Source organism: Aspergillus fijiensis (genome assembly GCF_003184825.1).
Source record: "Aspergillus fijiensis CBS 313.89 unplaced genomic scaffold BO72scaffold_11, whole genome shotgun sequence".
Taxonomy (NCBI): Eukaryota; Fungi; Ascomycota; class Eurotiomycetes; order Eurotiales; family Aspergillaceae; genus Aspergillus; species Aspergillus fijiensis.
The window spans coordinates 1-19,459 of record NW_024468987.1 but is presented as its reverse complement, the minus strand read 5'-3'; the positions used below and the strand labels follow the sequence as shown (position 1 = coordinate 19,459).

The 19,459-nt window shown below is 54.1% G+C and overlaps 9 protein-coding genes across 9 annotated transcripts; 6 read left to right on the top strand and 3 right to left on the bottom strand.

The window, feature by feature from the left end:
- Positions 1-3,470: 3,470 nt before the first annotated feature.
- Positions 3,471-5,288, top strand: samB (MYND-type zinc finger protein MUB1; the record flags this gene model as incomplete). Its single annotated transcript, XM_040948401.1, has 1 exon — positions 3,471-5,288. One exon carries the CDS (start codon positions 3,471-3,473, stop codon positions 5,286-5,288), a length of 1,818 nt encoding a protein of 605 aa, XP_040803823.1.
- A 918-nt stretch (positions 5,289-6,206) lies between these two features.
- On the bottom strand, positions 6,207-7,804 carry BO72DRAFT_398769 (putative oxidoreductase, 2OG-Fe(II) oxygenase family; the record flags this gene model as incomplete). Its single annotated transcript, XM_040942105.1, has 6 exons — positions 6,207-6,917; positions 7,060-7,210; positions 7,273-7,289; positions 7,362-7,415; positions 7,481-7,540; positions 7,625-7,804. The coding sequence occupies 6 exons, from the start codon at positions 7,802-7,804 to the stop codon at positions 6,237-6,239; spliced, it is 1,143 nt and encodes a 380-aa protein (XP_040803822.1). The 3' UTR covers positions 6,207-6,236.
- A 1,396-nt stretch (positions 7,805-9,200) lies between these two features.
- BO72DRAFT_21584 (PIN domain-containing protein) lies at positions 9,201-10,045 on the top strand. The gene is made up of 3 exons (XM_040939723.1): positions 9,201-9,306; positions 9,387-9,755; positions 9,822-10,045. The coding sequence occupies exons 1-3, from the start codon at positions 9,300-9,302 to the stop codon at positions 9,944-9,946; spliced, it is 501 nt and encodes a 166-aa protein (XP_040803821.1). The 5' UTR covers positions 9,201-9,299; the 3' UTR covers positions 9,947-10,045.
- Positions 10,046-11,478: 1,433 nt separating this feature from the next.
- BO72DRAFT_445630 (uncharacterized protein) lies at positions 11,479-11,944 on the top strand. Its single transcript, XM_040944102.1, has one exon. The coding sequence runs from the start codon at positions 11,568-11,570 to the stop codon at positions 11,823-11,825; it is 258 nt and encodes an 85-aa protein (XP_040803820.1). The 5' UTR covers positions 11,479-11,567; the 3' UTR covers positions 11,826-11,944.
- Positions 11,945-12,275: 331 nt separating this feature from the next.
- BO72DRAFT_445628 (protein disulfide isomerase family protein) lies at positions 12,276-14,002 on the top strand. The gene is made up of 2 exons (XM_040944100.1): positions 12,276-13,121; positions 13,186-14,002. The coding sequence occupies exons 1-2, from the start codon at positions 12,605-12,607 to the stop codon at positions 13,761-13,763; spliced, it is 1,095 nt and encodes a 364-aa protein (XP_040803819.1). The 5' UTR covers positions 12,276-12,604; the 3' UTR covers positions 13,764-14,002.
- A 256-nt stretch (positions 14,003-14,258) lies between these two features.
- BO72DRAFT_445626 (heat shock factor-binding 1 family protein) lies at positions 14,259-15,305 on the bottom strand. Its single transcript, XM_040944099.1, has 3 exons — positions 14,929-15,305; positions 14,618-14,789; positions 14,259-14,434 (listed from the first exon to the last, which is right to left on the bottom strand). Exons 1-3 carry the CDS (start codon positions 14,989-14,991, stop codon positions 14,283-14,285), a joined length of 387 nt encoding a protein of 128 aa, XP_040803818.1. The 5' UTR covers positions 14,992-15,305; the 3' UTR covers positions 14,259-14,282.
- Positions 15,306-15,629: 324 nt separating this feature from the next.
- Positions 15,630-16,381, bottom strand: BO72DRAFT_525511 (cupin domain-containing protein; the record flags this gene model as incomplete). Its single annotated transcript, XM_040949962.1, has 2 exons — positions 16,074-16,381; positions 15,630-16,026 (listed from the first exon to the last, which is right to left on the bottom strand). The coding sequence occupies exons 1-2, from the start codon at positions 16,097-16,099 to the stop codon at positions 15,630-15,632; spliced, it is 423 nt and encodes a 140-aa protein (XP_040803817.1). The 5' UTR covers positions 16,100-16,381.
- A 291-nt stretch (positions 16,382-16,672) lies between these two features.
- Positions 16,673-17,725, top strand: BO72DRAFT_345654 (NADP-dependent oxidoreductase; the record flags this gene model as incomplete). Its single annotated transcript, XM_040940661.1, has 1 exon — positions 16,673-17,725. A coding segment is annotated over one exon (1,053 nt), but the record flags the coding sequence as incomplete, so codon positions are not given.
- A 922-nt stretch (positions 17,726-18,647) lies between these two features.
- Positions 18,648-19,449, top strand: BO72DRAFT_456544 (EBP2 family rRNA-processing protein; the record flags this gene model as incomplete). Its single annotated transcript, XM_040946282.1, has 1 exon — positions 18,648-19,449. A coding segment is annotated over one exon (802 nt), but the record flags the coding sequence as incomplete, so codon positions are not given.
- Positions 19,450-19,459: the final 10 nt, after the last annotated feature.

Sequence of the window (19,459 nt, the reverse complement as noted above, 5' to 3'; positions counted from 1 at the left end):
AGGGTGCATATCATTGAATCCGAGCTGCGGCTGTCGAGCCACATCTACCATTCGCATTGCCTAGACCAGGCTTCCTGCGGTGGAAGGATTCCAAGCCCTGCCGAGATTGGCAGCTCAGTATTGGCTCTAATACGATCATTTGCATCTCCCTGCTTGATGGATCTACACGCGATGGTGTCTGCGCTGCAACCTACAGGATGTGTGTCTGTGTGCAGAGCAGATGGCTACAGAATATCCGCGATCATCGACCATTTCTTCTGTCATAGCTTACGTCTGATCGCCCATCCCAGGGTTCCTGGTTTTGTGTGCTAGGCATATGTACATATACTGGAGTGTGTCGCTCCTTATCCGCACGCGGGCGATAACTTTCACCTACGTCAGTCGAGTTAGAGGACTGACTTGCCGCCTGCGCCCTCACGTTCTCGACACTTCCACGGAGAGTACACGATTACTTTCCGCCCAAGGATCTACTCGCACCATGAATAATAACCCTCGTGTCACTGAAGTCGAATCTGAGACCCCTCGTCTTGAAACATATGCATAGAGGCAAGAATATCCTTCCAGAAACGCCTCCGCGCTTAAATGTGCTATATATAGCCTGGAATGAAGCACATCTCGAAGGTGACATCAATCAAACTTGAAACGAGAAGCAAAGCCCTATTACAACTCAAGGTCGGGGTACAGGTATATGGATCAATTCAAACTCGATCAAGCGCGTAATGCAATGTGAGTGTATCTGGGAACCTCATTCCCCGACCGCGATGGCGGTTAAACCAAGCCAGGGTTTTTTTCTATTTGGGTCAAGGTGATCGGGTTTGACGGCAGCGGTTCGCGCCTCTAGAGGCAAAAGAAGGCAACGCCGCCGCCGCCGCCGCCAGCCCAACGGGATGACGGGAAGGGGAGGGGGAAGAAGGGCACGGAGTTTCTAATCATAGAACTACTAGGTACCTTGTTCACTACCTAGTGAGTGACTAGACTAGATTATAGATTCCAAGTACTTGTACATGAATACTTTTTTAACTTGTACTTTGTAGAACTATGAAGTCCGTGCGGGTTGGTTTGGCAGCTGATTGAGGGGTAACACTGGGATCACGGGCAGGATGACCCTTGTCCAGACACATCTTTAAGTCATGATAGGGTGGTTTAGATTGAGTGGTGTGCTAAGGACTGCACTGCACCTAGAGCCGATCCGATTTTGGTTGTTGTTGTTGGTGTTGTTGTTGATTTCGGCACGGTGAGGGTTTAACCTATTGGTACGGTACACCTGTGAATGGAGACCGAGCTCGGAGGAAGATGTCGTTTTGGGGGTGCTTTTCTATATGGATAGTAATCCAGGTTGAGGTGACAGGATGGGGATCGGGGTGGGCTGGAGATGCAGATCTAAATATAGCGTGCATGTGGGAGTTTATGCATAGTAGATGAGGGTCCTATCGCGGTTCAATGTCTATTCCATCATGGGAAAGAGGGAGAGGTATGAAGCATGTTGAGATCGGGTCGTCCGTCAGCGTCAAGGAGGAATAGATAGGGAGGTGGTGGTGGTGGTGAAACTCTGGAGCTGAAGAATGGTGGGCTCGGGGACTGAGAGAGAACCTATCCTATGCCTATGATCGGGAAAAGGCAGCGGATATGATATGTCCATGTCAATAGGTGTGAACATGTCTACTCCATATGCCTACGATCGGAGATCCATAGTTCTGTCTGCCTGTCTGGTAACCACTACCCTGATAGTTTAAAGTAAGTAAACTACCGGTAGGTCGACAAGTGATCTCCGGGTCCCCTTCCCATATCGAGGCTCAAGCCCCCTCTTCCCCTCTCCTTCCTTCTCCCCCTGATGTATACATACTCCGTAGACTACGACGGGGTCGTAGGGACCAAAATACCTGAATGTTGCTGAAAACCAGGGGGGCATATTTCGCAGTGCCGTGGGGATCACTACTGAAGATGAGAAAGCAGGGAACAAGAAGCGAGTCGAAGCGAGCCAGCATCATGATCAAACCACTATCTGAAAACTATTGCGCCCTGCTAGTCATCTTCCCATCCGAAGCAGTAGTCAAGTCCGATGGTGGGTGCGCCAGATGATCTTTGCTCCTAGATCTGCGGCGGACTCCGCTTGTTCAGGGAAATGAGGAGGACTCTTTGAACATTCCATCCTAATGCGTGGTCAGGAGGAAAGGGACGGCAGGGCGGGCAACCGGGGCAAGCTTAAGTCATAAAAGAATTGTTCAGGAGGAAGCAAAAAGATCTTCGTCCGTCTTTATTACTATGACACTCATATGTAGATATTGATATTTGAGGGGAGGGGAGGGGAGCGCTCCGTGTTGTTATTGTCGGAGCCTGCCAGTGGCAAAAGAAAGAGAAGATCGATCGATTGATTTCTTCTTCTCCTTATTATTAAGTGTGTTACTCACCCGAATTAAAGTACCGGAGTTGGCTGAAGAAACTCGAGGGATCGTAGAAATCATCTTTCAATAGTGTACTTTGCAACTATCCAACATCCAGTGGAACGATATCGAAGGTTTTAATATTACTGATATCATTAAAGAGAAAGTCGAATCGACTCGGCTTGTTCATAGTCGGATTAGGTAGCAGCATCCGTTGGAGAAGAGGCAAAGAAAGGGTGGCGGGCCAAAAAGCCTGAAGACGAAACCGCCTGACTCTCTCCTCTCTCTCTCCTCGCTCACTCACTCTCTCCGCTTTCGCTTTCAAGTCCCTTCTCTCGCGCTCTCTCACTTACTCAATCACTCACCACTCCTCCTCCTTCTCCTCCTCTTCTTCTTCTGCTCGACTCCTCCTTTTGGGATCCCCTTCTACTCACTCTCACTCGAACAATTTCCCCCCCCCCCACCCCCCCCCCCCTCCCAATTCTTCCTCCTCATTTCAGACTCATTCCCTCTCTCCTCCCTCTCTCCTCCTTCCCGTCGTCGCTTGTCTCCATTAACAACAACTCCCTCTCAGCATTTCCCGTGCCTGTGTCGCTTCAACAAACCTCCATACCAATACTCCCCACTCACCCACTCACCCACCCAACACCCGATACCCCCTTTCACCCTGCTGGGCATAGGTTGTCTCTCCTTCCACCCGGAAAATCTTTAAGCATCACCTGGGTCCTCACCGAACCTTTCCTTCGTTCCGTGAATCATCGTGGCCGTCAGACTCTGACCCACGGTCTTGGCTTCGAACGCAACTACCCTCTTACGACGTTTGCCATCAATCACTCTGCGATCCTTTCTCCTGTCTCGTCTCTCGTCAACTACCGTTCGAGCGTCTTGGTCGCCTCCTGCAGTACATAATTCACCATAATTTCATGACTACGTTTTAATCCCATCGACTCTGCTGCTTGAGGTCACCGTATTAATCGATTCATCCCATCTCGTCGTCGGGCTTTGAACAAAACGCCCTAATCCGAATTCTCATCCGATTCTCGTCTTGACCGACCGATAGTCACATCCCGCTTCACCCTCTCGCCCATCATGCGGGAGGTCAATTTCAGCATCCCGAATGTCAACAAGGCTTCCGTCAACATCACAACCACACTCTACGATCGGCGTGCTCTCGACTGTACATCTACCCTCCCGCTGGTCAACTCGCTCAACCATCTAGCTTACCTCACAACTTCATCCGCCCGCATTCGCGATATCCTCACCATCGATGGCGGTGTTGAACGCCTGGTATGCATTCTCAAAGAGGGCCGGACGAAGGATTTGATGGATTGTTGGAAGTGGAGCCTCGCTCTGCAATGTGTTGTTAACATCGGAGTGAGAGGCTCGGAGGGTGTGCGAACCAGAGTGGTCGAGGCCGACATCGTACCAGTGGTTGCGACCGTGCTAGACAATTATATCAAGATGGTTGAAAAGGCTCGCGCCCGAGCCGAGAGCGAGAGTAGTCGGCACTCGTCCAGAAACCCCCTGAAAGCCATCCACGGGCCCACCGCCAGTCTTCCTACTCGTCCACTTTATGTCGACCAGTCCACAAACACCGAACACCGTCCATCCCGTCGCCAGGCGCCGCCTCCTCATATCGAAATCCCTCCTCACTACCGAGCCAACAATACAGATACCAATGCTATGGACATAGCGTCTTCCCCTCGTGCGCCCATGGCCACTCTTCCAGAGCGACGGAGCCTCGCGATCGAGGATAATTCTCGTCATGCTCATAACGCTCACCGCCACCTTGTGATGCAGCCTCTGTCCACCGCGGCGGCTATGGACACTGCCGACGGCTTCGGTTTGCGCCCGGTGCGTGACGCCGAGAGACTTCCTAGCATGCTTCCAGGCCTACAAAACGGGCTAATTTCTCAGCCTGACTCACCTACCACCCCCAGTGGTCCTTCGCAGCTGCGAAGCCATATTCACCCGCACGGGCTACGGTCGCGTCCCACTTTGTTACAACAACAATCAGTCTCGGGCGATTCCGACATTGCCAATGGCGAAGAATCCACCGTCGGCTCCACCGTCGGCTCTGGACATAGTTCCGCGATGGGCGACGAAGTGGGAAGCGAGATCACCGACCCGATGATCGGCATGGACAACCGGATGGAGATAGATGATGTTGGTGATAGACAGTCCGTGCTTGGGGAAGTTTCGAATGCCCATGATCTGACGGTCAACGACTCGTCGGAAGGACAAGAAGCTGACACATTCAACATCGCCCATCGGTCGGCTGTTGATCGAAGCATGATTGAGAACAATGAGGCGCAGACAAATGGGTTATCACCTACTCAGGCTCCTGAAAATGCCAACTCCCCTGTTCCTGTGCCGACCCCCTATTCGTCATACATCCGCGAACGTCTCGCTAACCAGACTACGGCGACGACTATGCCCCGCGACGACGATGTCTTGATGGCTCTTCAGCTCCTCGCATATGTCTCCAAGTATTGCAGTCTCCGTTCTTACTTTCAGAACACCCACTTTGTCCCAAAGCTTCGGGTCGATCGTGAGCTGAAGCTTCTCGATGGCGGTATGTCCCCCATCGAACCCCTCGATGATGAGGACGAGGAGTACTTGCAGCCGGACGATGTCAATATCTTCCCTCTGGTGGAGCACTTTACCATTCGTCATCACTCGAAGGATATGCAATATTGGGCCTGCGTGGTCATGAGGAACCTCTGCCGCAAGGATGAGGCCCAGGGTGGCATCCGGCAATGCGCCTACTGGAAGTGCGGCAAGTGGGAAGAATATCAGCGGCAGTTTGCCAAATGTCGCCGCTGCCGTCGCACCAAGTACTGCAGCAAAGACTGTCAGAAGGCGGCTTGGATCAGTCATCGTCATTGGTGTCACACCAACCCTTGATCTGAACGGATGAAACTTGCCTAATACACATAATGCATATCGGCTTGCATAGCGTCGTATCTGTCATCTGGTCCCGTTTGTCTTTTCTTCGGTTCGTTTCCCAAGGTTTCACGTCTCCCCCCCCGTGCATGGCATTCCCGAATCCGGTGGCGTTCCTCTTCCAGTCTAAAGATACCTCTGTTTCTTCCTTTCAACATGTTTCATTAAAGCCAGGCCCAGTATCTGGACCTCAGTCATATGGAATCTCTTCAGCGGTTATGAAAGTCTTGTTAATTGTGTGAGTGGGTTTTCTTCTGTTTTTGTTTTCTTTGAATCATATCTGAGCAGCTAGCCCGCTACTGTCTCGATGCCAGACGATTTTCATTTGTGAGTAGCCTTTATCTTATTTTATCTAGCATTGTGATCCATGTCCACTGTTGTTTGCTCTGGAGCGTTTGTCTCGCCGTTGACGCTCCGTGGTTTTGTTGTTCCTCTCATCGATGGTCCTGGTTTAGGACTTTGGGAGTGGTGACCATCGATGCAGCCTTGGAATTTTGTTGTGGTGGTTTTGTGGGTCCCACCCCGAGCAGTGATAGTTCTATCTCTCATGGCATTTCCTTGAGTATGGTTTCCTTTGGAAAAGGAAACTGGAGGAATTTCTGTGCATACGATCCACTCTTTGTGTCTGGCGATTGGCCGTAAAACTCCTAGCTATTCGATTTGGCTAAGGATTTCCTTGTGACTGTTTGATTTCTTGTTGGTCTGGCCTGGTTCTGCTGTGACTTCGCACACAAGAGATGAACCATTTAAGATAGTAATCCAGCATCTTTTGCCTATGAATGAGTGGTCTACAAACACTTTGATAAACCTGAGCTACATCCTTGATGTCTGTATCACGTTCTCAACCCACCCTTCTCCAATCCCCTCTCCCATTCAATCTCGCCATCCCACCAACCCATCCAGACGAACCTACTCCTCCCCCCCCTCAAACTGATACGTCGCCCCCAACCGCGCCATCAAATGCTCATGCGCCGTCACCGCCCTCTTCCCGGGCTCCAACGCGCCCGCACCACCCCCAAACCCGATCATCTCGTCGGCGGTGCCCTCCTTCTTGCCCTCACGATACCGCCTCACCGTCTCACTCGGCACGGGCACCAACTCCGTCCGATCCAACGGATGACAGAAGAACACGACACTATACCGATCCCGCGGTTGGGGGGCCTGTTGCTCCGCAACCGGGAAGACCACCCTGTGGACGGTGGATTTGAGCAGTCCGTCGGTCCAGTAGCTGAGGAGGTCGCCGATGTTGATGAGGATGGGGGGGAAGATGAATTCTTCGTCTTCTTCGCTGGTGGTGCTGTTTTCGGGAATGCTGGAGGTGGTGCCACTGCTGCTGGCACTGTTGGGGAGGACCGGCACCGGCGCCCAGGTTTTCTCCGGGGTCAGGATCTCCAGCCCCGGTTGGCCCGGGCGTTGGAAGAGGAGGGTGATGCTCCCGTAGTCGGAGTGGGCGCCGGCGCGCACGTCGAGTTGGTGGTTGTAGCTGCTTGTGGCCGGGGAGGTCAGGGAGGGGTAGTATAGGTAGCGCAGGATGCTGCCGGTTGGGCCGCGCGTGGGGTCGTGGCGGGTGGTGAAGAAGTCTTTTGGGATCTGCGGGGAGGGGGGGTTAGTTTTGGTTCTGGGGTTGTATAAGCCGGGAAGGGGGGGGACTATCCCCCACACCTAATACAATCCGTTTTCAAGGGTGCAAGTGCAAGTGCTATAAGAAAAGGGAAGGGAAGGGAAGACGTACACCAAGCCCCAAGGCCAGAAGGGTCAACACCCTGGCGCAGGTCTTCTGGCACAGCTCGGCGAAATGCGCGATCTCGGCCTCGTGCGGAGCTAAGGCTGGCGGGAGCGGTTGCTGGGCTTGGTTGTTGATGAACTCGCCGAAGTTGAAGGCTCTGTTGGCCTCGTTTGTTGGCGGTGCTTGAGGAGGGAAAGAGGGGGGCAGGGGCTGGCTTACTCTTTGAAGTCACCGGTCTGGGGAGGTAAGTTGGCTGGTTAGTTGCCTTGAGGGTCTTCATACAGGTAGAGGGTTGGTATAGATCTTACTCGCTGGTGTTCGGGGTCCAGGGTCTCCACGTGCATTCCGGACCAGCCCCGGTTCTGGAGGGTATCATTAGAGGTGATGGTCGTTTGGGGCTGGGGTGAGTGAGGGGACGCAGACGCACATTGGGTTCGATGCGACAGGTCGCTTTTTCTTCGGCGGGGGATTTGAAGAAGGTTTGCGACTGGGTGGTTTGGTTTCTGGTTAGTTGTGGACGGAACAGCAAAGCAATGCGGTTGTAGATGTATTGACTGAGATCATGACTTACCAGTTCGAATGCCCGCTTCACGTCCGCCGGGGTAAAGTCGGTGCCCTTGCTGTCGACGTACAGAAACCCGTAGGTGGTGGCTGCATCCAGCATCGCCTTCCCCGCGTTAGGGTCCAGCGGGTTGGAGATGTCGAGGACGGGCAGCTCGATGGGCGCCCCGACCGAGGTGGTGTCGGTCATTGTGAACAGAATAGGTGGTTGAGGGAGCGAATGGAAGATTCGAGTCAGCTGAAAGTGCAGTGGGCTGGCGCTGAGGGGCAGTATAAAGATTTATTATTTAAAGTCCAGTAGGCAGTAAACTGATCGGGAGCTCTCGCTATCTATCAAATGCCGCGGCGGTCGGCTCCATATGGGGAAATGGGCTCGGTTCCAGCAATCGGCCTACCAAGTGGGTTTCCATATCGGCTGTCGCTGGGGGTTCCGGCGTTTTCATTTCTAATTGGTATTATTCTATGGGTGGATGGCGTGAGGCTTCCTGTCGGGGTCAATTGTTTGGATATGCAGTCTGATAAGAGTACTTGGTATAAAGGTATAAAGTGTCAGTTCATGCATTGACTGTGCTAATAGTACTGCTTTGCTGACCAGCAACAATTTGTGACATCCCCACCTCTGAAACTGCCACATTGTATGAATAGGAAGCAGTCACTCATAATCACTCAATCCTTATCTTCCTTTACCATCCCACCCATTGCAACTGGTCGAGTGTCCACCAAGCCCCATCTGAGATCTGATCGAATCAAATCCACCGCCGCGCCGCTCTCTCGGCTACTGGGAACTATGGTGTTTCCACCCTTCATTTGGAGAAATGAAGTCAGCGAGATATCCAGACAAGGTCTGGTTCGTTGCTATCCTCCAGTGCTTGGCACCTTGGATTGATTGGATAGGTTTTGTCGTGGGTTTGGAATGGTCCCGACAGTGTTTATGGCTTGATGTTTATGTAGGGCATATGCATTCACAAGTTCTGTCCCTTTTCAGACATACATCGAGCAATGGAGAGCTCGATAGGATCGATAGCCCTAACAGATGGTTCTTCGTCATCTTGCTCCCCACCAAGCTATGCTAGATGATATGGACAAAGGCTAAGGAAACGTAGGATCGTGTATTGTGCTTTGCAACTAGAAGATTTATGCTCGAGGTAGATAGTCTAGACCCGGTGGAAAACCCCATTTGGAGCTTCCAAACACAGAATATACAATCATTGCATGATTCGCTTTACATTCTGGTAGTCCTGAAATCACGGGAGATATATACATATACACCAAAGAATTACATAGTCAATGAGAGCTAGCATCGGTCTCGACTCTGATTGCAATCATCTATCCCATTTCATAACCCCCGTAGTATTTATCAATGTCAGTTTCTTTCCATCAACACCAACTGCTTGGTGGTGATACACCAGTTGGCGGCAATCAACACCGCCCTCGTGATTGTCCCGCCCGAAACACCCTCCGCCTTTGACATCCGATTGTCGCATCATCTCTCCAACAACTGTCTTCTGACCCTCATATCCTCCTTCTCTCTCCCCTTTCCCCCTCCTTTCACTTGGGTCCTACTCCCCACTCGCAGGTCTATTCACGACCCTACATTATTCTCCCACTCCCTGCTCCTCTGGAGTTCTCCATGCCTGATATCGGTTCCCGCGTCTAAAGTCCGTGACAGAGCTTCCGCTTCCACCATGCCGAGTGAGTCCCTACCTGTAGCTCACGCTGAGCTGCCTGCTCCCCTTTCCACCGAGCTAATATGTATTCATGGTTCATAACAGTCCGTCCGCTGGATGAATGGGCCTCCACCCGCACCCAGTCACTCCCTCTTGCTGCTCTGAAAGGGGCGGTCGTCGGTATCGATGCGTCGCACTACATCTCCCAGCACCTCGTTCACCCCTCCTCCCGCGAGCCCCTTTTGGTCGCACTGGGCGGATTCCCGTTCGCGTTGAAGAACAACATCGAGAAGGAACTCCAGGTCTTCAAGGATTTGGGCATCGCCTGCGTCTTCGTGTTCAATGGCCTCGACTTCGGCAAAAAGGACCAACGGCCCCAGGTCCAGCAGGAAGCCGTCCGGGCATTCGAGCAAGCTTGGGACCTCTACGATCAGCAGCAGGCCGACCAAGTAGTGGACGCCTTCAGCAGCGCCGGTATGCAGTCATGCATTGGCTGGTTTTTGGATATCACATGCGCTGACTCCCGTCTGTTTGGCCAAGGCACCCCCCGCCCGGATTCCCTCTACCGCTTCTTGCAGCGCATTCTACACCAGAACGGCGTCGATTACATCGTGGCCCCCTATAGTGCTGCAGCTCAGGTAAGAAGTAACACGTTACGAGATTGAAGTGTATCATCTCACACTCCGCTCCGTTTCCCATAGCTCGCCTACCTGACCAGAGGCCCGAACCCCCTCATCGATGCGGTCTGCGGATCCTCCGAAACCTTCCTGTTCGACGTCGATAAACTGATCACGCGGATTGATATCGACCCCGCACAATTCTTCTGGATCAACAAACAGACTTGCCAAGAGCAGCTGGGTGGAATGTCGAATGAACAGTTCCTCGACTTCTGCCTTGTGCTGGGATCCACCTTCCTTCCCATCTTCCCCATCTTCGAGAATCCCCTCAACCCCGGTAAGGGCGCGATCGTCCGTGATGCCATCCCAATGTTCAATATCGCCGGGCGTAGCGCCCTCACCCTCTGCGCCCAATTCGAGGAGGACCGCCGCATGCAGGAGCTCCAGTATACGGATCGCTACAAGCGCGCTCTCATGACAGTGAAGCACCACGTTTACATCGATGTCGACGGACGAGTGGGGCCGTTGGACCCGGAGAATGTTTCATCAGATATGCACGAGCTGATCGGCCAGCGTCTGCCAGAAGAGCTTTACTTCTACCTGTCCAAGGGTGTTCTGGGCCCTGACGTGCCCAATTATTTGACGTCAGGTGAAGTATCCGTATCTCTGCCGCTGGGGGTTGAGGATACTGAAATCTATCGCCAAGTTGCTGGTAGCACGCTCACACCGGTCCGAACTCAAGCGATGTTGTTGCTGTCGCATTCTCTTCATCGATTCTACCAGACCAAGGATATCACTGTCCGTACCTGGTACGAAGAGAACCCACAGTCTAAGATTAACCTCAAGACACTACCTTCCGTCAAGGAGACCATCCAGGCCTGGAAGATCCGCACCGCACAGCTCCCGGAGGACCTGAAGAAGTTGCAAGTAGGTGCTTTCACTGCAAGATGACATTCGGATGCTTACTCATTGATATAAAGACATCGACTGGTCGTTTCAAATTCGCGGTCCAGAGCTTGAAGGACTCCGATTTCAGTTCAAAGACGCAGTCTGCACGAGACGCACAAGTACGCTCCTTCCCGAATTGTTCAGAGGCGTATGATCTAATCATTCACAGCTATTGACAACGCAAGACGAGATCCTTGCGAACGTACATTGGCGCTTCTTGCAACTCCGCGGTTATATTGACGAGAAACATCAACTTACGCCATGGGGAGTATGTCTCGAGCAGGCGTTGTCTGTGCTCGACCCTGTCGACTCGCTCGAGGAGGCTACGTTCCTTGCCATTGAAATGATCCGTTTCGGCCTTTTGAACTCTAAGCAGTGGTTCTCCCATGTCTCTGGTGGACCCATGAGGGGATCCGGTAAGACAACTTTTGCCTTAGGGCTGGAACCATGGCTGACCCAATCCTGTAGATGAGGACAAGAGCTTCAACATGCTCGTATCGCGCGTGGCATGTATCGCCAAGTTACAACACAAGAGCATTGGGTATTCGGGTCCCTTGAGTAGGCAGCTGCTCTGTTATCGCTCGTTGATCTCGGAGGTTCGCTCTACTCTACGGAACCTCATCGAGGTGGTCCTGGCTGGTCTCCTGCTCAGTGGTGACGCTGAGCGGGACCGTAAAGACTGGGGCGAGTTGAGCGCCAGGTGAGTGAATCCGGAGTTCTCATGTGGGATGTATCTGACATATGCAGGCTTCCATTCATTGACGACAATGACTGCGGTCTTGGAATCGCTGTGCGCACCTACCTGGACGACCTGCCCCTGCAAGCCGATCCCACATCGCCCGAAGCTCGGGCAGAGGTCAAGGCCAAGGGCAAGGAATGGTTCCAACATAGCGACAGTTTTACCGGCAACCTCGACATGGCATTCAAGCTCTGGGATGCGGTAGGTGACTCCAGCGGAGATGCGTTGACTACATATTGATTGTTGTATAGGTCTACCGCGCATCGCAAAACGCAGGACGGGAGTTTAAGGACGGCAACAAATGGGAAGAGGCAAACCGCTGGCTCGCCGAGCGACGGTGACGAATCAATGGAGATGCGACTTCTGCTCTATGGACACACGGGTCAATGAAAGCAGCTAGTCCATGACCAGCAACGAACGACATCACGATCACCCATTTAAGGTACCGACCAGAGTCTGCTTGACAGTCCGGCAACCCGCGTGGTATTCCAAGCTCATGTAGGTGCTGCAAATATAGCCATCTAGCGCCAACTATCAGAGAAGATATGGTGTGATGGGCCGGTTGTTGGTGGATGGGATCGGATGGGCCGGGATTGTATTGTGGCCGGTGGCGAAACTATGCTGAGCATTGCACTTCCGTAAAGCCGACCTCCCCTAGCTCTGAGTAAATAGGTGAATGATTAACAATCAACCTGATCATGCATGTTGAGTAATCTACCCGTACTTCGTACTTATAAGCAAATACGGCAAGTTGGGAGGAGCTGATTGCTTAGTGATGATAATAATACATTGTTAACAACTTACCAAGTGTCCTCTTCCGGTTCCGACCCGCTTCGGCCTCCGCAGTCTTTCCGCCGCGGAAGCTTCCCCCAACCGCGCTACATTTGGGCTATTACTTTATTACTTCATCAACAAACTCTCCCCCGGTTCCATCATCGGCAGTTTGAACCTGCCCACTTTTCCCCTCTTGCTGAACATTCATCCATCCCCAACCACTACACAACAAGAAGAAAAGAAAGATGGTCCGCCTCAGCCATCTGGCCAGCTACCTGACCCTGGCAGCGGCGACCGCCAGCGCGGCCGTCGTCGACCTGGTCCCCAAGAACTTCGACGAGATCGTCCTGCAGTCCGGCAAGCCGGCGCTGGTCGAGTTCTTCGCCCCCTGGTGCGGCCACTGCAAGAACCTGGCCCCGACCTACGAGGAGCTCTCTCAGGCCTTCGCCCACGCCACCGACAAGGTGACCGTCGCCAAGGTCGACGCGGACGAGCACCGCGACCTGGGCCGGAAGTTCGGGGTCCAGGGCTTCCCCACGCTGAAGTGGTTCGACGGGAAGAGCGACACTCCGGAAGACTACAAGGGCGGCCGGGATCTCGAGAGTCTGTCGGCGTTCATCACGGAGAAGACGGGCGTCAAGCCCCGCGGCGGTGCGGCCAAGGAGCCCAGTGCCGTCGAGATGTTGACGGATGAGACGTTCGGGAAGGTCGTGGGTGGGGAGAAGGATGTTCTGGTCGCGTTTACGGCGCCTTGGTGTGGGCGTGAGTCTTCCCTTGCCTTGCTTTGGGTGTGACGATGCTAATCGTTTTGTGATGCGGGTGGTAGACTGCAAGAACCTGGCTCCGACCTGGGAGACGCTGGCGAACGATTTCGCGCGCGAGGCCAACGTGGTGATCGCCAAGGTCGACGCCGAGGGCGAGAACAGCAAGGCCACCGCCAAGGCCAACGGCGTGACGGGCTACCCGACCATCAAGTTCTTCCCGCGCGGGTCCACGGAGGCGACCGTGTACAACGGGGCGCGCTCGGAGCAGGCCTTCGTCGACTTCCTGAACGAGCACGCCGGCACCCACCGCGCCGTCGGCGGCGGGCTCAACGCCCAGGCCGGCACCATCGCCGCGCTGAACGAGCTGATCGTGGCCGGTGGCCCCACCTCCGCCACCCTGAAGGAGGAGATCAAGAAGGCCGCCGAGGGGCTGACCGACCAGTACGCCCCGTACTACGTCAAGGTCGCCGACAAGCTGAGCCAGAACGCCGAGTACGTCACCAAGGAGCTGGCCCGCTTGGAGAAGATCCTCGCCAAGGGCGGCTCCGCCCCGGAGAAGCTGGATGATCTCGTCTCGCGCAGCAACATCCTGCGCCAGTTTGTTCTGGAGGAGGCCCATGAGGAGAAGGATGAGTTGTAGATATCTTGTGTTTTCGTTTGAGGGGGCGGGGGCAAGCGGATTGGAAGATGCAGGGTGCTACGGCTGTGACTTTGGTCCTGTGTTGTGTCTCTAGTGAACTTATCAATCGGCCCTTGTATGATACCAGGGAAAACCAAGCGATTCTATTACGATGATGATAAGGATTCTCATCTATGCTAGCCTCCTCCCAGGAAAAAAAGAAAGTATGCTCAACACAAGCCACGATTGCAACGCAAGTTAAAACAGGGGGTATCTAAACCAAGTCGACAGTAAAAACCACACCACCCGACTGTATACAGTATACTTCCAACATCTCTCTCCAGTCCTGATGACCAACCACCCCCAATTCCCAAAACAAACCCCAATCGAGAAAAGAAACGCCATCAGAGCAATACCAATACCAATGCAATGCCCCAAACGTCCAAAACCCAAGCACCCACCCTCCTCCACTTCCATATCACCCCCATCCCATATCTCCCCCCAGCCCAACCCCCCCAGCCACAACCCAAGAAAGCATCCTCACTTCCCCGGACTAGCACTCCCAGCCGCATCCCCCGCTGCCCCAGCGACAGCACCCTCAGCAGTAGCCCCCGCACCAGCAGGAGCAGAAGAAGAATCCAACAACGCCAACGAAGCCTCCAACTCATCCAACCGCCGCGCCATATCGTCCACTACACCCCCGAATAGAGTTAGCATTGCATCGTATCGCATAACCACAAACCCCCTCTGCCTTCCCGTTTCAGTGCAGCAGATAGAGCCCCTGGCGGTCGCAGGAGCCGTAGGAGAGCCGTGGGAGCTTTAGGTTCCGTAGGATAAAATGATCGAAGGAGGGAAAGGGAATGGGTAGAACGCACACTTCCCAAAGATCTCGCGCGAGACGCCGTCGAATTTATGTTGGAGTTGGTCGAGGAGGTCGTCGACTGCGGCGTTGAGTTCGGATTGGATTTCCGGGGCCGGGGCGGGGGCCGGGGTGGGGGTGCTGGTTGTTGGTGGTGTTTGGGTGGTTGTGGTGGGTTGGGGGGAGAGCTTTGGGGTGTTAGTGTTTGGTATAGTTGGGTTGAGAGGGGAGGGGAGGGGAGGTGGTATTTTATGTGCGCAGAGAGGATAGGGAGGGGGATGGTGATGGTGATGGGCAGGGCAGGGGCAGGGGTAGCGGTAGACGGACCGTGGTAGCTGGGGGTGGGGGAGGTGGAGGCGGAGGAGGAAGGGATTTGGTTTCTTCGGTCATTTTGCTGTACTTTATTCTTCGGTTTGAGGTGGTGGTCTTGTGTTGTGTTGGGTGTCGCTGGATTGGAGGGGCTTTTCAAGTTGGGAGGTTGATAAGTTAGGTATGGAGGGGACGGGGCGGAGGGAATCGCGGCGGCGCGGCGGCGCGGCGATGGGTCGGAAGGTTGCCCGATGGGTGTCCGCTTCCGTGGTGGGCTTGGGCGTGGTGTAGAGTTGAGGGGTAACAGGTTGGTTGGGGGTATTTTCCTTTGTATTGAGCACTGGGATTTGTGCTCTGTGATTGTAGATCGAGAAAGAGATATGAAGGAGAAGTTTTAGACACCGGTTGTTCGTTGATGGAGCTGTAGAGGCAAAGTAAGGCAAGGAAACAAGCAAAGTACCGCAAAGGGTATGGCGTGCCCGTTTGGGATTAGCGGCGGTTTACTTCGTTCTATACTTCCGTCATCATCATCTACTACCGAGTATCAAGGCTGCATTAATCCTCAACCACTACTTCAATTTGTCTCTGTTTGATCATGAGATAAAGAGAAACATATACAGATTATTTAGCCAGGGAGGCAATTGATTGAGCACAAAAACAACGAAGCGACTGAGTCTCCCAGGGCACCTCTACTGAAAACCCCGAGGAAGCGCGTTAACTCACGCCTCCGTCATCTTCCTCGCAAAAACCTCCCTATACTCCTCATCAATCTGCACCAGCACCCCCGGCCCCTCCCGCTCCAACACCTCCGTCTCCAGCACAAAGCTCACAAAGAACGCCGCCGGCTCCGTCGCGCTGGCGTTGGCGCTGATCCGATGATGACACCCAGGCGCCTCGTACCACGACCCGCCCTGCTCGATCGTCCGCATCGGGTCGTCGTTCATCTTGCACAGCACGGCGCCCCTAATCACGTAGGCTGACACGGACGCGCCGCCGTGTCGGTGGGGTGGGGTGGCGCCGTTGGGGGGGTATTCGACCAGCAGGCCAACGATGGTCTTGCCGGGGCAGTTGACTAGTTTGTATTGGTAGACGAGGGTGGTGGTTGCGAGGGGGCGGCTTGTGTTGTTAGTGTAGCTATGAGGGTGTGCATGTGAGGGATGTACCTTGGGTCGTAGGTCGGTTCTTCCATTATGAGGGGTGTATTGTATAGTTCGAGGGGGGATTATTAGGGAAGTTGTATGGGCTTTCCAGTTTACTTGGACTGTTGGTGCGGGGGTGGGATTCCTTTATGCTTGTGGGATTGGATTGGAAAGCGCAAGAGGATTGGAGTCGAGGCTACGATTTGAGAATGCCTTTAATAGCCTGATATAACAGCTTGAGTGTTGATGTGCCCCGGTTACCCAGGGTGAGGGGGTTCGTGTCCGGGTATCCAACGGATAGGCTATTCGGGATACGGGATACGGGATACGGGATACTCCTTCCAGACTGAACGTCTTCCACAGCTGCATTTGTCCTATATAGCTTTTTAATCCTTCATTCAGGGAGGCTATTATTTCTCCGCTTTTCACAGTTCCACTATTCCCATGCCCATGGACCTCCATACACGAAAGCAAGCACATATCTAACTATTAACCCTATTCACTCCATCCTCGCACTCATCAACCACAGCACCACCTCGCAACCCATCACCCCAACCCCAACACCAACAAGAATGCAAGCCATCCGCCTCCACTCCGCTCCCTCCACCAGCCCCAACCCATATTCCCCCACAAATCCAGCCCCGGCCTCCGCCCTCCACCTGGACCGGCAAATCCCCATCCCCAAACCCTCTCGACCGGGCGAGCTCCTCATCCGCGTCCACGCCACAACCATAGTCCGGGACATGCTCACCTGGCCCGAGACCTACCACCACGACTACGCCATCCCCGGCAACGATCTCGCCGGCACCGTCATAGAAGTCTTCGACAGCAGCAGCAGCGCCTTCCACCCCGGCGACGAGGTCCTCGGCATGGCGCACGCCGACCGCGCCGCCACCTGGGCGGAGTATACCGTCGTCAGCGCCGAAGAAATCACGCACAAGCCCGCCGGACTGAGCTGGGAGGCAGCGGCGGGGTTACCGCTGAGTGCGCTGACGGCGTACGAGGCGCTGTTCGTGCATTCCGGCGTGATTGCGCGGCCTTCGATCGAAGATGCTGCACAGAATATCATGGACAAGAAGCGGAGGAAATCATCCAACTTCCACTCAGCCCAGTCCGTCTCACAGGAAGATGAGCTGGATGCTCCACAAATCAGGATCTTGATAACAGGCGCCGCCGGCGCCGTGGGGATTCATCTGGTGCAGCTTGCTTCCGCTGTGAAGGGGTGCCACGTCGTCGCTGCGACGAGCTCGGATGTCCGGAACGGGGAGTTCCTGCGCGGGCTGGGGGCGGATGAGACGGTTGAGTATGCGGATCTGGAGACAGCCACAAAGCAGCGGCAGTTGCAGGCGGGGTTTGATGTCGCGGTTGATGCGGTGGGCGGGGAGGTGTTGGCGCGATGCTGGGGGTGTGTTAGGGAAGGCGGGGTGCTGATTTCGGTGGATTCGGGCAGCTTTGACTTTGTGAAACGGCATAAGGAGCGTGGGATATGGAGGGGGGATGTTCGTGCGCTGTTCTTCGTTGTGGCTGGGGGTGGGGAGGAGTTGCGCTGGCTGGCGGGGTTGGCGGGGGCCGGGGCGTTGGGGTCGATGTTGAATCGGACATATCCGTTTGAGAGGGTGTGGGAGGCTTATGAGTTCGCTAATGGAAGGTATGAGGGGAGGGGGAAGGTGGTACTTGTTCGGTAGGTTGGGTGTTTTTGGGGGGGTGGTTTGGTGCATAGGTGGGCTTGGGTGAGGGCTGGAGATAATGGTCGGTCTGGTGGGGAGCTTATGGGTGTAACTCCTGGGAGATTCTATTCTGACTGCCAACGGTATATGGCAGGATGGCTAGGACGCTATCTATAAGGGGGCCTTGAACATATTAGCGTGGTATTTTAAGCGAGAGATATAGCGAGGTTGTACAGATGCTACGGAGTACTAAAGACTGCCTTATTGTTCTTCCCATTTTTTCGATGATCACTCCAATAGTTGAATGTCTTTCAGGCACACAGAGTGTCTCCTTAGTATGCCATATAGGTAGTTCCTAGGATTATGGAATCACTGAAAATAGACCACCTGAAAGCATACCTATACTAGGTAACTTGTCTCTGATGATCCAAGCAAGTAGTATATCGCACCAGACTAATCGTAGTCTATTGCACCCAAGTCATATCAACCTTTACATAAGATAAGTAGACTTATACTTAGAAACCAAGTGAAACTTCCATATTCTTCTCCAAGGATATATCCGGTAAGACGCTCCTACAAAGTATGAAGCCCAATCAAACTACCAAATCAAGCCTAGTCTGACCAGCGGTAGCCGACTTCTGCCTCAGGCCACAAGGCCTTCAATGAATGGCAGCCTCTCACCGCCCAGACACCTACCCTGTGCTTGCCCCAGGCACCCAAACCGACCGCCCCACCCTCAGCAGCAGGACGCAGCCACTAATCCCAAGACAGTCTAGCCTGCCGTCCAAAAAAATTCCCGCCGCAAAGATTCGAGAAGTCAAAGTCCGACAGGATCTCCTTCACTTTCACCACAACTCCGTGATCTTTTTCTCACTTCTTATCCCTTAAAAGATCCGGAGTCTACAACCGGAAATACACAGAAACCGTCACAATGCCGAAGAGAAGCAAATTGCTCCAAGCTCTGGACGAGCACCGCGGCCGGGACTACGATGCCGAGAAGCAGAAGAAGCTCGTGAGGGCGGCGAACAAGAAGAAGGCGGCCAAGGGGGAGGTGGCTGAGGATAAGAAGGAGGAGGACAAAGCAAAGAAGTCGAAGGTTGAGGAGGGAGACGAGAAGGAGGAGGAGGAGGAGGAGGAAGAGAAAGAATCTGCCGAAGACCAAGAATCCGAGAACGAATCCGCCGCCGAAGAGGAAGAAGAGGAGGAAGACGAAGAAGCCGAAGAATCCGACATCCCGCTGAGCGACCTCGAGGACGACGAGCGTGAAGACGTGGTGCCGCACCAGCGGCTGACCATCAACAACTCGGCGGCCATCACGGCCTCGCTGAAGCGCATCTCCTTCATCTCGGCGCAGACCCCCTTCTCGGAGCACAACTCGCTGGTGTCGAAGGAGGAGATGGAGGTGCCGGACGCCAACGACGACCTCACCCGCGAGCTCGCCTTCTACAAGGTCTGCCAGGCGGCGGCGACGCAGGCGCGCGCCCTGCTCAAGAAGGAGGGCATCCCCTTCACCCGCCCCGGCGACTACTTCGCCGAGATGGTCAAGACGGACGAGCACATGGACAAGATCAAGAAGAAGCTGTACGACGAGGCCGCCGCCAAGAAGGCCGCCGCCGAGGCCCGCAAGCAGCGCGACCTGAAGAAGTTCGGCAAGCAGGTCCAGGTTGCCAAGCTGCAGCAGCGCGCTAAGGAGAAGCGCGAGACCTTGGAGAAGATCAATGATCTGAAGAAGAGTATGCCCCC

What these genes read in the sequence shown, in the direction of transcription:
- BO72DRAFT_21584 (XM_040939723.1), top strand. An exon ending in GGACGCCTTCAGCAGCGCCG is followed by an intron (nt 9,756 to 9,821) that starts GTATGCAGTCAT and finishes TGTTTGGCCAAG; the next exon opens with GCACCCCCCGCCCGGATTCC.
- BO72DRAFT_445630 (XM_040944102.1), top strand. Translation starts at nt 11,568, where the DNA reads ATGTGGGATGTATCTGACATATGCAGGCTTCCATTCATTGACGACAAT.
- BO72DRAFT_445628 (XM_040944100.1), top strand. Translation starts at nt 12,605, where the DNA reads ATGGTCCGCCTCAGCCATCTGGCCAGCTACCTGACCCTGGCAGCGGCG. An exon ending in TACGGCGCCTTGGTGTGGGC is followed by an intron (nt 13,122 to 13,185) that starts GTGAGTCTTCCC and finishes TGCGGGTGGTAG; the next exon opens with ACTGCAAGAACCTGGCTCCG.
- BO72DRAFT_445626 (XM_040944099.1), bottom strand. Translation starts at nt 14,991, where the DNA reads ATGACCGAAGAAACCAAATCCCTTCCTCCTCCGCCTCCACCTCCCCCA. An exon ending in CCCCACCCCCAGCTACCACG is followed by an intron (nt 14,790 to 14,928) that starts GTCCGTCTACCG and finishes AACACCCCAAAG; the next exon opens with CTCTCCCCCCAACCCACCAC. An exon ending in GCGCGAGATCTTTGGGAAGT is followed by an intron (nt 14,435 to 14,617) that starts GTGCGTTCTACC and finishes TCGGGGGTGTAG; the next exon opens with TGGACGATATGGCGCGGCGG.